General features: G+C 32.6%; 1 protein-coding gene across 2 annotated transcripts in view; it reads right to left on the bottom strand.

Moving 5' to 3' along the window:
- GRIK2 (glutamate ionotropic receptor kainate type subunit 2) overlaps positions 1-16,110 on the bottom strand; it is a 394,781-nt gene that overhangs the window by 146,173 nt on the left and 232,498 nt on the right. For both annotated transcript variants that reach the window (XM_032184252.1, XM_032184253.1), the window contains exon 11: positions 13,305-13,511. In XM_032184252.1, coding sequence (XP_032040143.1) covers positions 13,305-13,511 — 207 coding nt within the window. The remainder of the gene's footprint in view (positions 1-13,304; positions 13,512-16,110) is intronic.

Raw genomic sequence — 16,110 nt, 5'->3', positions numbered from 1 at the left:
TATAACCAATTGCATTAGCCAGTCACGTCCACACAGTTAACAACAATTATAAATGGGGATTACACTGGTTAGACTTAAAATATGCTCTGTATTAACACCTGCACACTGTCAGTCTCTAAAATATTCGCCTTTAATATACATTTGATTTGGCCCATTGCTAGCAACTTCTCATTTGAAATGATTCCAAATCATTTTCATAAATAGCATAAATAGTATAATGACTACAACTGAGTACACCAAAATAAATAAATAAAGGTATAGACTATTGCTTGAACTTCATCCATGTTTCAAATAAAATACCGCCATCTAGGAGATTGTCAGAAGACAGAGTATGGATGTTACACCAAATAAGTTTGATTCTTTGGTAATTCAGATTGTATTTGGTAAGACTGATGGAAGGAAAAAGACAAGGTTATTAAAAAAAAAAAAAAAAAAGTTATTTTTGCATAGCACAAAAATAATTTTGAAAAAAAAAGGTTAATCAGTAATGATTAAAATTGTGAGGAGTAAAAGGAAAACCATAATCCCCTAACTGTACTAAACAGAAATTACGCACAGTGTTAAATTAATAGGAAGTTCTCAGTCTTCAAGAAATTTCAGATAGACTAATAGTCCTTTAAACCCCTAAGAGCAAATAATCAGAAAAAAGATCCACAGATCTCAGAGCACTTAATGCAAAGACGCTACTATGATGCACTTTTGGCATCGAATAACTAAGAAAATTTGGGAAACATACAGGATGTGATCATCTCAAAGGTTATACAATTAAATTTATTAAAATTCAGAAAAAGTTTATGCATTATTATTTTATGTTTTACTGTAATATTAGAAATTTTGCTGGATCTTGTTTTATTAAATGAGATGCTGTGAAAGTTCCTTGCTCTTGAAAATAAATGATTACTGTCAATTGCTCTTCTGTTGAAAACTGCAACTTCATTCTGTCCTTTGCTTGAAATCTGTAACACACCTTTTGCCTGCAATTTCATATTAAATTCATAGATGCACTTCTCCTTTGCTTTGCACTGAATTAATAGGTGTATTTTGAACACTTGACTATACTGCTTCTGGCTTAGGATTTCTTTGTTTGTCATTTTACAGTTTTATTTTTTTTTTCCTTGACATTTCTTCCTGGATTTCTGCAATGCTTGACACTGCACTGTTTCTTAAGCATGTCTTTTTTCAGCATAATATTCAATCCAACTTAGGATCTGTTTGTACATTTTTATATGGGAATATAATATAAAGTCTTTATAAGAGAGTGAATATAGCTGAAATACAGTAGAAATAACTGCAAATTAAAGTGCTATCTTGTAAGTGACTATAGCTACCAATGTTTGACTTTTGGTTTGAAGTAACAGTAAAGCTGCAATTGCTAATAATTCTATGGTCATGTAGGAACCCATTTTTTTGATCTTTCTCCATTAAAATAAAAACAGCAACAACACAGAAATGGAATACTAGATGCTAGCAAGTATGGCATATCTGACTGCATTACACTGATAAATTCAGACATGCAAGACAGGAATTTGCAGAGAGCTTCTGTAAGAATATATTGTCTGCTTTAAGAGAATAAAAAAAAGGCTCAAGCAACAAGAGAAACAGTTAGTTGCTTTTTAGGGAAACACCTGCTGCTGCTCATTCAACTTGGGACAAATGACATTGGAAATAAAAGGTCAGAGCACTTGAAAATGTGGATTAATGAATTAGCAATTAGAATGAAGGGCATAAAAAGCACAAGTGATATTTTCTGGCATATTACAAATTTTCATAATAATTACCCTGTAGACCCCCAGGACAGATTTCAGAAAGAAATGTAACGTTGCTTTCATGAAAATAATAATCAGTGGGAGATAATATGAATATTTAGAGCAATAAACATACACATAAAAATATATTAAAGGCACTGAACATTTGAAGAATTATTGATACTTTATTCTGAGATAGAATAACTGGAAGGAGTTGGAATACTATTTATAAACATTAAATAACGTGAATTAGTACCTTTGTTTAAAGAGAAAGAAATGCTAGAAAACCACCAACCAAGCTTATCAAATAAAACTGATCATTTCTGGAAATTTAGAGAAGAATGGTTCAATATAGAACAATAATGCTTAATCTGCAAGGTAAATAAATGTATACAAAAAAAAAAAAAAAAAAAAAAAAAGCACTCAGAACCGATGGCCTTCAAATTTGGCCTTCAAATGGCCAAAGTGGTCAGGATAAGGGATAAACCAAACATAAGATGTCTGAAAACATGATGACCCATCCCCGGAGGTGTTCAAGGCCAAGCTGGATGGGGTCTTGACCAACCTGATCTAGTGAGTGGCATCCCTGCAGGGAGGTTAGAACTAGATGAGGGGTCTGGAGAACAAGTCTTATAAGTGGCTGAGGAAGTGGGCTAGACGATTCTGTGATATGATCTTTAAGGTCCTTTCCAAGCCTAGCCATTCTATGATTCTATGAACAGATACGGAGGGACATTGAGTAGCTAGAACTTATACAGAGAAGAGCAACGAAGCTGGTGAAGGGACTAGAAAACAAGAGTTATGAGGAGCAGCAGAGACAATCAGGGTTGGTTTGTTCTGGAGAAGAGGAGGCTGAGGGCTCCTTTGCTCTCCAGGTAGTTATAACTGGAAAGGAGGTTGCAGCAAGGATGGTGTCAGTCTCTTTTCTCAGGTGACAGGTGATAAGATGCAAGGAAATGGTCTCCAATTGTGCTGGGGAGGTTTAGATTGGACATTATGAAGAATTTATTCACAGAGAGGGGGCTTAAACAGGCTGCCCAGGAAAGTGGCAGACTCCCCATCCCTTGTGGTATTTAAGGGACGTGGTTTAGTGGCAGGGCTTGGTCAGGCTGATGGTTGGACTTTGCAATCTTGAAGGTCTTTTCCAATCTATAGGATTTTATGATTCTATGATAAGACCAAAATAGAACCAGCAATATTTTAAATATATACAGAGAGTATAGAATAAAGGGAATTGTGTTATTGCTTTTTAAAAAGAGGGTAAGCAAAAATAGAATAAAAATGTTACGATGTTAGAAAATCACATTAAAACTACAGAATAAATACATAGGTGTTTACCTTACTATTTGTCTATATTCACTAGTGCAGCTGGTTCAAGAAACAACACTGCAACTACAGACTTGCCAAACTACTGAGTAGTTACTAGAATGATATCCTTTGAAACATCACACCCCTAAAGGATCAGAATTCAAATCTTACATTGAATATGACAAAAGCTTTGCATACCTTATCATGCAACACCTTAGATTTAGTTGCAGCTTTATGACAGTGTAGACCAAGTATTTGAAGGGGAAAAAAAAAAGCAACCAGTCTGATATAGTTTGTCAAGAAATGTAACCTAATTTTTTTTTAAACCTAAATTTTGTAAGTAACTTAGACTTCTCTGCAAGCGCTATGCTCAATGTACCCCATGTGAATTTGTGCAAAGAAAGGAGCAATTATTATAAAAGTGTGAAAGCTATATAGTTGAACAGGACATTTTGTAACGAAATCTGTAACTTGCAAAGATGACCTGCTAACTCCAAAATCATGGCATATTTATAGATTCTTATGGTGAAAATCATTCCAAGACAGATAAAATACTATATTTTTCAGCTGAGCTGAGTATCTTCCTCTCTATGATATTCAGAAACATTCAAACTAAAACCCAATGAGTGATTTGTGACTGCTCAAAATTTAGAATGTTATATACAGATTTCCTCAGTGCACTAGAAGACATTAAAATATTTCCCTAGTATATCATCAATTTAGATGATGTTTTAACTAAAAATTCAGTTTTCAAAGCAAGTTTTCTTTAACCTTGCTTCTAGGCCTTGAAACCCCTTTCCTGAAGGAGTCTTCAACACTTCCCACCTTCATTTAAAGAATTCAGATGCCAAGCTTATAATCATTTTCTAATACACTCACATAAGCAATCATTCCCCTTTCTGTCATTTTTTTTTTTCTGCCATGTAATTTTTCTTTGCCACTTTTGAGCAGTAGTACTTATATTCTCCCTTTTCTTACAAATTTCTCTGAGCCTGAATAGCCTGAACATTCCTTGCCAATAAGGAAAAATTACATTTTGTCCATGAAAGTAATTTTTAGGGATGAGTAATATTATGCATCATGAAAACACTCACATAAACAGAAACCATATATTTACACCATATATGTATATAAATATTGACCTTATTAATCCCATTTTGGAATATGAAGCGAGTAATGCGAGCTGGCTGGCTGTTGTTTTAATTTTTACGATGAATAGATTTGGTTACATGGCAACTGAAAATGTAAAAAAGTAAGGTTTGATCTAAGAAACAAGATTATTTAAGTAAAGAACTTTAAAGTAATTTATCTTATGCTATTAGGCTACTAAAAATATTTCATCATACTATACAGCAGATGAAAGACGAGAGTTCTATGTAGATAGCTTAAATGATCTGTTTAAAGGTACAGAAAAACTAAGACCACACAAAGAAATCTCATTATGAAAGTGCTGCTAGCAAATTTACTATTTACTTTCTTAATGGTTCTCAGCCAGCAGTTTTTTCACAGCCCCTAATACATACATGGTAGGTAATGGGAATAATGAAAATAAGTAATTGGGAAATAGAATAATTTAGTGAGAAAACTGCTGTGTCCATTTTCATAAATAAGGATAGACATATAAAAAAAAAAAAAAAAATTATACTGAAGTAAGAGAGGAATTTATCTTACCACACTTATTGATAGTAATTAATAAATAGTAATGAAAACCAAAAATATGAACACACAATGAATGTTGTAGCAAAGGCAATACAAATATAATTTTGTAAAGACCAGTTGTAACCTCCCAACTGTTTCCAGCAAGACAAAGTGTGATCTAACACCAAAAGGCAGATGCCTGAGCACTGGTTCCAGCCCCTTTTTGAACTGGGCTAGAATTTGTGACATGGTATAGGGTATTACCCTGCCTTTAACTCCTGCTCAGTCAAATTAAAGGGTGTCCCACAGGTCTTAAATATACCTAAACTATGTGGGTGCTTGGACAGCATAAGGAAGCTCATGTGGCACTAAACACTTTGGTGGGGGTTACAAATGGGAAATTCAAACTGTAACTGCTCAGCAATGGTAATTCCTGACCAAGGAGTGATCTGGCACAGTTGGCAAGAAGGCTTAACTGCAGAACAGGTAAACTGTTTGGAAGTTGGAATGTCAGAGACAGAATACTCCATGTATAGGAGTAAAGTTTTCCTTGTTCATGAGTTAAGAAGTACTACAGTACTGTCTTGTAAGAATCATGAAATGTGAGCAATCAGGGGCCACTTTAGGTGAACAGAAATGGCGTTGGGGCACAATCAAAACACTGGAATCAAACACTGGCTTAAGGCACCTGAGGCTGATGCACCTATGGTTGGTGCTGGCATAAGTATATATAAGGAATCAGTTCCTGTTACAAGTCTGTAAACTCTTTGTAGATCCATTTATGGCTGTAGTATTCCGTTCAATGCATTTAAAAAAAAAAAAAAATCTTTTAATATTTACTCACAAATGTGTGTTTAGTTCTCCTTGAGTACAATAAAAATGCCCCTGCTCAATCCATAGAACATTAAACTCCCATTTCTGCTAGTAGAGGTCTGATCAATACAGATGATATAGTCTAAAGGGCAATTCAGCTAATCAAGCTCTAGAAAAGTGTTCTTGGTCTACTGCCTGAGATATCTTGCATAGCCAACCTGTCCTCATATGTGCTACTCCAGAACAGGATGGATATCCTGTGTCACTTGTGCTGCCTTATGCATTATGATGTGGTTGAGATCATGGAGCATCTGAGCTGAATTACTCCACTAGGCACTGCTTTATAAGATAAAACAGATTTCTCACTTGACTTAGTTATGGTTATTTTTAATAAGTATCTGTTGACTAAAAGAGAAGCCTACATAGTTCTTGCTCCTATGGGTACCTTTTACCAAAACATTTATTTTGTCATTTTTGTTATTAAGTCTCTTTCTGCCTTTTTATTTAAGGTACAAGATTTTATTCTGTGGAACTGTATTCAACATAAAATTGATGTTATGAGGCTAGATGTAAGATGTCAAGTAGGTTCTAAAAATGTATTTGAAAAAAAGGAATTTCATATCAAAATCTTCCCTTCTCTTTGAGGTACATCTGCAATTGTTATTATTTTAATAATTAACTCTGAAAGTAAAGGTAGGTCTTATCAGAAATTACTTTTCAAGTGTATTACATAAGCTGCCCTTGTTTCATACAAATTCCACAGTTTACCCTCTCAAATGCCATGCTGCTCACAGTTACGTTTCTTTTTTTTTAATTAGATAAAAATAACAAGACTTCATAGTATTAATACTCTCATCAAATGATTTGACACATACAGAAGATACATTAATGGACACCAGTCAAAGATACCCCTTCTCTGAACTTTTGAAAAACTGCCCAGGATTACCAAGGCTTTGGAATGACATTATTTATAAGGAAAAAGATGCATTTTAATGTCTTCTTTTAAAGAGAAGCTGTGTTTAGTACAAGAGATCTTTTTATTATTATTATTATTAAAAGTGAGGTCTCTTTCTTAAACAAAATAGTTTACATATTAAATTGTACTTAGGTTTTCTATATTTAATATATTTGAATAAAGAAAACTCCTTAAAAAAAACATAAATAGGAAAAAAATAAAAATAAAAAACTCAACAATGTATATAGTTATGAGGAAAGCTTTGCCATCTCAATAATAACGAAACATGATTTTTGCAAATCCAAACTAAGAAACATCAGTCATAAAAAATGAAATATTGTAATAAAATTACATGCATCTTTTCTAAAAATGCAAACTAGTGTCTTTATGAAAAACAGAAAACTGATCAGATTATGCAGTGCTCTGATTTTTTTTTCCCCCACAATTAAATGTATGCTGTACTTTGACAAAAGACGCATGGTTATCTTACAGACGAGGGAAAGATATTTTACTTTGAAGTAGATTTTTTTCTTCAGACAAGGAAAGTACTAAAATAGATTTGATATCTTATTAAGCACTACAGAATAGTTATCATGCATTTTAGTATACTGTGGATAATATCTGTTCTAAGGAGGTTAAAAAGAAATCAAGAGCTGTGGAGAACTAAGAGAGAACAGAATCAAAATCAAATGTTTTCTACTTCAATAAAAATCTTTTGCTTGTTTACTGAAATAGAGAGAAACATGCATCATTGCCTGGTGTGTTACAGTTTATAGTAGCAAGGGAAGTATTACTGATAAAAATAGCTGAACAAAAATTTGTGTTCTACAATTATTTTGTTTTACTGAAGTGGAAATGTTCCATGACAACAAGAAGTCTTTACCAAAGCCATATAAAGAAAATATTAAGATTCCAAATTGACTGGAGATCAACACCTGACCCTATAAATTCCTAGAGTTTTAATGTTATAACCACCTCTTTTAAGTAAAATTGTTGAATGTGTATTGTTTCTCTTCCTTTACAGAGCAACAAAACTGAAACAACAGATTTCTAAGAGAAACAGGGTAGTTGTTATGTACAAATATACAAAAGAAAGGCCTGAGTGCTGTATGGGCAAGAAAGAAAACAAAGGTTACTTTTCCAAGATATGGCAAGATGTGAAAAAGGAAAAAAAGAGGAAAGCATCTAAAATATCCCTTTTAGAGTCTTGAACTTTCATCAGAGTGTTGGCCTTATAAACAGTGGCAAGAATGAAGAAATATAAAAGACAAGTAAAAGCTAATCAACTAAGTTTTGGCTACTTTCAGTTGAATTTTTGACAGTAAGATAGCCAAGACAGAGAAATCAGAGATGCAGGTTTAGAAAGATCATGAAAAAAAGCTAGATTTTTTTTTGCAGAGATGTCAGTTAGAATAATTTCTGTGTTATGATACTCTCCTATTAGTATTTTCTGATATATCATGTGACCATATTGATAATTTGTACTATGAATGGAAATGGAAAATACCTTAGAGAATCACCACTTCTGGATTGGAACTATTTCATTGCTGTTAATGTGATTGGAATAAATATTCAAAATACACATATTCTAAACTTAAAGACCAGATAGTTTGAACCGTTTATTTCAAAGTAAAAAAGTAAAATCTTATAATACTTGTTCACTCTTTTTCCATCAGTACCAGTTTACCTTCTTTCTAAACAGCAGAGCACGTTAATGTTGCATTCGATTTGCAAGAATGCATTCTCTGCACAATTTTCATTTTTTGAATCTCCATGTGCTTCACTCTTCAGTTCCCCTCCCCCTTTTTTTCCTAATGCTTGCTCAGCTGATATATGATATCATAACTATATTATATATAAAATTTTTAAAGAAATACAAAATAAATGTCAGTTCACAGTTACAAACAGCAACCAGAAAGGAAGAGAGCTAACCTACTGTGCCAGCATCCTGAATTTTCCAACTTCAGGTAAATACGTCAGAACAAGTTTTCAAAGTCACTACTGATATGCTATTCCTGCTGTAATAACTAGATCATCTTGTAAAATATTCTTATTATTTGAACCAGATGAGGAAGAGTAGCAGAACATTCTTCAGGGAAAATCTAGGGCATACTGTGAAAAAATAACTAAATCATTCTGAGAAATACAAGAAGGAGGAGGTAATGTAACATGCTATTTGCCAAAAAAATTATCATTAAATGAAGACATTATTATCCAGTGATCCTCTGTGGGGAAATATTTTGACAATGGGGTAATAACATTCAATAAGTAGGAGCATGTCATTAACTTAGGAGAATCCTTTGGGGAAAAAAAAACAACACATACACAGTAGGGGTTAAGTGTTATACGTAGCTTTGAAAACATCTCTGGGTATCATGTTTTCACTGATACAACAAGGAAGCCAAAAGGAGGATAGAGTGCTGTAAAGAGCACTGACAGTACATCAGGTTTCACTGTCCAGCACATGTAACTTTGGTGAAAAAAAAAAAAAAAAAAAAAGAAAAAAAAAAAAAGCTCAATCCTTCTTTCTCCAACACTCTTTAAATCTCTATCATAAAATTTAGATATTTTCATATCTAAAGGAAGGAAGCATTTCATAGACCTTTTGCATGAAAACTACATGAAGGAAAACTGTCTTAAGGAGAATAGGCCAGAAAAGCTCTTAACCTTTCCTAACAAGGCTCTATGAGACAGGTTTTGCTGTATATATGAAGAAAAGTAGTATACTGTTTTGTTTATTTGAAGCTTTCATTAACTTCCAAACAGTAATACAAAGAGCTTGGCTCTAGTTCTTCAGGAACATAAGTACCTAAAATTACGTGGAAAAAAATAGCTAGTAAGTTATTGTAGGAAATAACAAGTAAGAAGTTATCGTAGGCAGATGTCCCCAGGAGCATTTTAAACAGAATTATATAAATATCTGAAAGCATTCTGTTATGGAGAGAATAATATTTTATGTCCAGTAATATTTTTATGGCCACTATACTACACTTGGTATTATACTAGCTACTATAAATGTAAGCATTTTATATGGAAGTATTTACTGATATATAAGATATTGATTTAAAAAAATTAAAAGGTACTGAAGTGAAACACAAAGGTACGTCTAAAGTTAATTTAAATTAAGTAATGCTTTCCAATTGTCCAACTGCATAAGTCTTACTTTCCTCCAAGCTGGAAGTCTTTCTCTTCTGAGAAATGAAGGGAAGTTCCCATTTAATCCTCACATATAATAAAAGAGCATTCATGATTTTAAAATTGGACCTATTCTATAATTATTTATGAATCATAAAAGAACTGCAAGCCTTAAAGACAATTTTCAATGCATATGCTTTGCACTATAGAAGGACCATTAAAACAAATGGCCAAGAAAAAAAATGAAATAAAGGGTTATTTTTAATGGTATATAATAGTAACAAATTACTTCCAGTAGATTTTTAACTTTCATTTGTAACTCTGGGAAAATGTAAGATAGTTATTTGCCTGTTTCAGGACCCAACAACAAGTACATTTGGAAGTAACTTTGAAACTGTAAAATAGAGTAAAAACATAATTTTATTTACTTTGTTCACTATCAGTATCTGTTGTCTACATAATTTACACACTCACACTATCTCATGTAATATGATACAATGCCATAACAATTTTTCAGCACCACAGACCAACCTGAAATCTACATTAGATCTAATATGGTCCAAAAGCAATCCAGTAAGTCTATCCTATTTTGAATGAAGTTCTTGAACCAAGGCAGAAAGTCAGTATGAAAAACTGACTTCTTTATGAAGAATACATTCATGAAGGATGGAGATCCCTGGATTTTAGCATGCCCCACATTACACACTGAGTATCTAAAACCTTTCTATTAAATTAAACTGTGTGTGTGTGGGGGGGGGGGGGGGGAGAGAGATTGGAATGAAATAATCCCCCATTGTGGCAAAGTAATCAGGAAGGTTAACTGGAGAAATTCCATTTAAATTGAATTGTTTTCACATGGAGATCTCATCTATACTTCTTGTTCTAGTATTTCTCTTCTTTAGCACTTATTGAGACCACTATCTTTTCCAAAAATAACTCATTTTCATTCAATTGTGAAAGGATACTAATTATTGAACTCCTTTTTTACTTTCAGTATTTATGATTTATTCAGAAGGAAACTAACATCAGAATGATGGCACACGAACACTGTAAAAAACAGTGAAAGAAAGAAGAAACACAAGTAAACTATAGGAAAAGAGACTGAAAAATACACAAAGCCTGATGCAAAGTCTTCAGTTTCTGTTAACACTAGAGAATTTCAAGCCTGAGATATACATGATATGCTAATATCAGTTCTGATGGCATTATCTTAGTTGCATGTGCAGTGTGAGTGAAACAATGTAAAGCAATGAAATGCAGATTCAAGCAGTTTATTTTAGATTTAGATTTTATTTGGTACTTTTTATCTTCTTAAAAATCGTGCATCTTCCTTTCTACGCACATTATTCTACACACAAAGAAGTTATCCTTTTTTTTTTTTCTTGAGTTACAGATGCTTCAAACTACCCTTGTGAACATATGTACTACATAATAGTACCCCTTCTTTCTGTCTGAAGTGTTTGACAATTCAAATACAAAAAAAAAGATAAAAATCTAAAAATTTTTCAAATAGTTGTAGGTATTATGCTACTCTGATAACTCTGTCTTTGCTCTGTGGTCTACTTATTCAATCAGAAACTCAGGTTGAAAGATGTATACAGAATCATTTTACCTTTCCAAATGAAATAAAAATCGAGTTCATTAATTCACTTTGTACAAAATAAAATCTTTTTGGCACTTTAATAAATATGTTCTAAATAATAATAATAAAAAAGACTCTGAAAACTAAGCTGATATGTAAAGTAATCAAATGGAAAAATCAGATGTAGTAACTATCAGGAATTCTCTAAATACTTGTGGATCAGTTCTCAGGTCTGACATGTTTCTTCCTAATAAAATGGATCAATAACATGTACTGATGAACAGAAGTATGCATGCATGAGTAATATGAATGCAATCAGACAGATTAGAAGATAAAAATAGATAAATATACAGAAATTAAAAGGAAAATTTTAACTACTGAGAAATTGAGAGATTAGTAGAAGTCTATTACAACAGATTTTTTTTGTTCTGAAGAACAGCTCTTTTACAATTTTTAGTTTAAAATTAAGAACCTTTACAATATATTACCTATTAACTCAAAGAAAATGAAAGTTACAAATTGAAGGGTTTTTATTGGGAAGTCTCAGCATAGCATGGGTGGCTCAACTTCCTAACCTTGCTATGATGCAGGCTAAAAGTTAGACTACATCTTCCTTGACAGCATTTCAATGCGCAAAATGCATTTTAAGGTAAGTTTAGTTTTAGCCTACAGGAAAGTGGAACACTTTCCATTCTATGTTATCAAGAGGAAAGGATCAGGAAAGCTCCTGGCCTACATATTTCACTGCTACTACTTCTTCTAATGTGTTTTATTTCAAGATTACCTTAATGAAAAGGTTAGGAGGCTACGTTGCACTTGTTCAAGAAAACTATAGGTCTGAGTAACAAAAGCATAGCAAAATGAATTTATAAGATATATATAAAGAATTATATAAGAAATACTTCCTCACTGCTCATCCCAGTCCCACAAGAAAATTAATTTCAAATGATACTACCTAAAAGCCATCAAATCTAACAGCTATGTATGCCTGTGCATTTATACGTGTGAAATTGTATATAGAGATGGTCTAGCTAAATATGTCTATTATGTGCAATACATACACATATTTAAAGATAACACTCCCACACATTCATCTTAAAAGTGTGAAGCTAGGCATAATCAACATCTGCTGCAACAACAACAAGAAAAACAAACAAGCAAACAAAATATTATTATGTAGTAGGAAAGTACAAAGACAAAAACCCTTCTAGTAAACAAGAATATTTTGATTAGCACATGTTCTGCTCATCTGCTGAAATCTTACAGAAATTGGAGTGGGATTAGTGAATATTTTTCTTCATGCCATCATGAGGAAGTTTCACTTGAATATAATCTCCCTTTCTTCCTACTCTAAACGATACTGATATGCCAAACATATTTTATCTCAAGTTCTTCGATCAAATAACTCTGTATTAAGCAATTAACTCAAATACTAAAAGACACAATGACATAATTAAAAAAAAAAAAAAGAAAAGGAATTCAAAGTGAATTCAACTGGCACGACCAACTGGGAAAACATGTTTTGAAGGACATGAAGTAATGCCTGGCCTAATTGTAATGGTATTTGCTCTGACACTGTTTGCATTACTTTGCTACTTCAGTATATGCTGAGATTTGTCTTACCACTTGCACTTTATTGCTTATGTTTCAAGAAAGATGTTCCTATTTTTTTATATCTAATAATTTGTGTTAAAAATGGATACGCATAAACTTCTCAAAGTCTCAGATCCACTATCAGAAAGGGCCTGACTTCCATTGATTAATGAAGACATTTCATTCTGTCACAAAATAAATACATAGATAAATAAAACAGATAGATATTCTCAGAAAGAAATTTTGAATACTATTTATTCTTTATTTTGACTTAGGCATATGCCATGGAAGAGCTAAAACAGTTTGGTAGGAAGCAAATATTGTCTATAGACAAAACAGAGATGCAGAATAAACTTGGGTTTAACAGAATTTGGAGGAAAAAATCATTTATGTGGATCTTTCATTATTCTTTTAAACATCTGCATTTTCCAAGACAGTACTATTCACAAGTGGCATTATCATAAAAAGTTTTACAATTTGTGTATATATAATTGAAATGTAAATGGAGAGTAGAAAGCTTCCAAAATTAACTTACATGATCAATTAGCTCACGAACCATTCCATTCCACTGTCCATTGGCATCTTCCTGGGCTCCGTATTTTCCATCCTCCACCAGTCTAATCTCATAGGAAAATCCAAGGATAGTAGACAGCTCCCTTAGGAGGTCAATGCAATAACCTTCAAATCGATCATTTCCATACAAAGGTTTATCTGACTTCTTGAACATTACATATGGCTCTTCCTGTAAAAATTAATAAAACAGAACAAATATTGAATGCCCCCCATACCTTTTTTTTTTTTTAAAATTAACCTAAATTGGTACACTATCATGATAAACCTCCCTGTAAAAATAATTAAATTAAAAGTAGAATAATCTTAGTTTTTGGTTATATGTCTCCTTAACAAGTTATGTACATTATATGAGTTAATGCATATGTTATATACAAGTTAATATCAAATGCATTATTTGGATGGACATAGTAAACCTCTTACAATGCATTAAAAGTGTTATTAGCAACTGAATAAAAAGAAAATTTTAATTCAAACCCCAAACATCAAACACTCTAAGTATCTGGCTTTACACTTTTCTTGATGTGAGCTCTTAACTATTTTCTTAATGTTTTCTTAGGCAAGGTATAGAAAACCGACAGGGAGAAAAAAATCAAAGTACCTGCTTTCTGCTGCCTCGAGTCATAGCCTGCCATTTTCAAGATTGTGGCAAAGCCAGACTCAAGTTAACTCAAAAAGCAAATTCTTTGTTATGCTGTCCATGAAAACTGAATTTAATTTCTTTAAACGTTATATTCCTATGTATAATTTAGCATTTGATGTGACTTTTCTGCATAAAGTGATATGGAAATAGGACAGTAAGCAATTTAAAGTAACCAGCAGAATATTTATAATTATGGGAAGAAACTTAACATTTAGGAAAATGTATTGTTTTTCCATCTGCTTGTTGATACAGGATAACCATCCTTAAACACAATGCTGAAAGGAAACATACGCAGAACAAATGGTAGTGTTTTCCACTATAATATGGTAACAATCCTCAGTTTCTATTTGTCGGGTTGAACACATGACTCAGTCTGTCCTCATGCTTTAGAGAGGCTTTTTCATTTTATACAATAATAAAAAATAAGCACCAAAGAAGGTAAGATTAATGGTAATAGATTCAATTACTGCACCAGATACAAGTCTCAGTGAATAATCGGATAAACTCTCCAGGGTAACTTAACAAAATTCATACTGCCCTGTATCTCCACATCAGCATTCAGTGGGGTTAAAGGCACTTCATTCTACAGACATCTGACAGCTTTAATAAGAATCTGTCAGCATCATTGATGTAAACCTCCATCTTGAGGAGTCCTATGATTTACACTTCTTTATCTGCATAAAAATGGAACTTTGGCATGTAAGACTTCACCCAAAATGCAAAGAAGAAAGCATGGAGATCATTTGCTCTAAGAAGAAATGTGTTCAGAAGATATGTGTTCTTATGCTGCCTCTTATTTTTTTTCCTAAACAAAAAAAAAAAAAAAAAAAAAAAAAAAAAAAAAACACCACTATTGAATGAAGACTTTCATACAGTTAGCAAGGAATCTAACAAAATAAATTGCCCAAAGAAACAACCAGGATATAATGACAGAAACTTATTGAACAACAGATAGGCAAATGACTCCAGTAGAACTCTTCTAGATGTAGTTCTGACAAGAATGAAGACCTGACTGAAAATATGACAGCTGAAAGCAATTTAAGTGACAAGGATCATGGAATAGATCTTTACAAAGCAGACAGAGTGACAGAACAAAACCTATGTATGAAAACAGCTGCTAATATACTCAGATAATTGATATGAAATATTCCACAGAAGACAGCTATAAGGAAAACAGTTTTTCAGGTGAAATGAGAATTCTTTAAAGCCCAAGATGGGCCAAGCAAAAGCTATGCTAAGACAAAATACAGAAAGTGTAGAAAAAAGGAGCAACAATACTCATCTGTGAATTCTTCACTGAACATGAAATGCAGAAAACGTATGAAAGAAGTGAAATGAAACTCAGTTCAACTGACGAAGAGAAAACCAAACAAAAACCTCGTGCAACTAGTAAATATCAAAACAAAATATGGGAGAATTAGCACTGTATATAAATGATAAAAGCAACATTCTAGAAGCAAAGGAAAAAAAGTCTAGGAACTAGTTCATCTGTTGCCCAACAGGAAGAGAAAAACATGAAATGACATTACTAAGATGGTCAAACAATTTGATGATCTTCCTGTGCCTGTTTTCTCTGAAAAGGTTATGGTTGACCAGGTAATTTATAGAATTAATATTAGAAACACAATAAGAAAATGTTAAACTAAAATAGGGAAAGATAACTTCAGAGAGTCCTTGAATATTAAATATTTTCAGGAAACTTTGTACAGTAAAATGCCATTTTTAGAAAAAAACGTTATTTTAATCTTAGGTGTATTATAAAGTATTATAGTGTATTATATCATTTTGTGTTAATATAAAGCTAAGAAACTATGGAGAAGGGAGGAAGCTAAGGAAAGTCATCACATCATATTATACACAAAGTCATGTCATTCTTCCTAAAAATATGAACAAAAATTTGTCTGCCTGGAAACGTGCACTTCATTAAAAGAGATTCATTATCAATCTGGAAAGTAGTAATACATAATATTCCTGTCTAGAGTAAAGATAAATATTTCCACTTTTTCCCTTGTTTTCAAAGAGGAAACATGATAATTGGATGTGCATTCACACCACAACGGGGATAAAATCAGAATTCAAAACGGTAAATTTCAGAAAATAAGAGCAATTAAAAATACAGCGTCATTCA

The sequence above is a fragment of the Aythya fuligula genome, chromosome 3 (genome assembly GCF_009819795.1).
Source record: "Aythya fuligula isolate bAytFul2 chromosome 3, bAytFul2.pri, whole genome shotgun sequence".
NCBI classification, from domain to species: domain Eukaryota; kingdom Metazoa; phylum Chordata; class Aves; order Anseriformes; family Anatidae; genus Aythya; species Aythya fuligula.
Note: the sequence above shows the minus strand (reverse complement) of the source record. Positions and strands in the feature narration are given on the sequence as shown.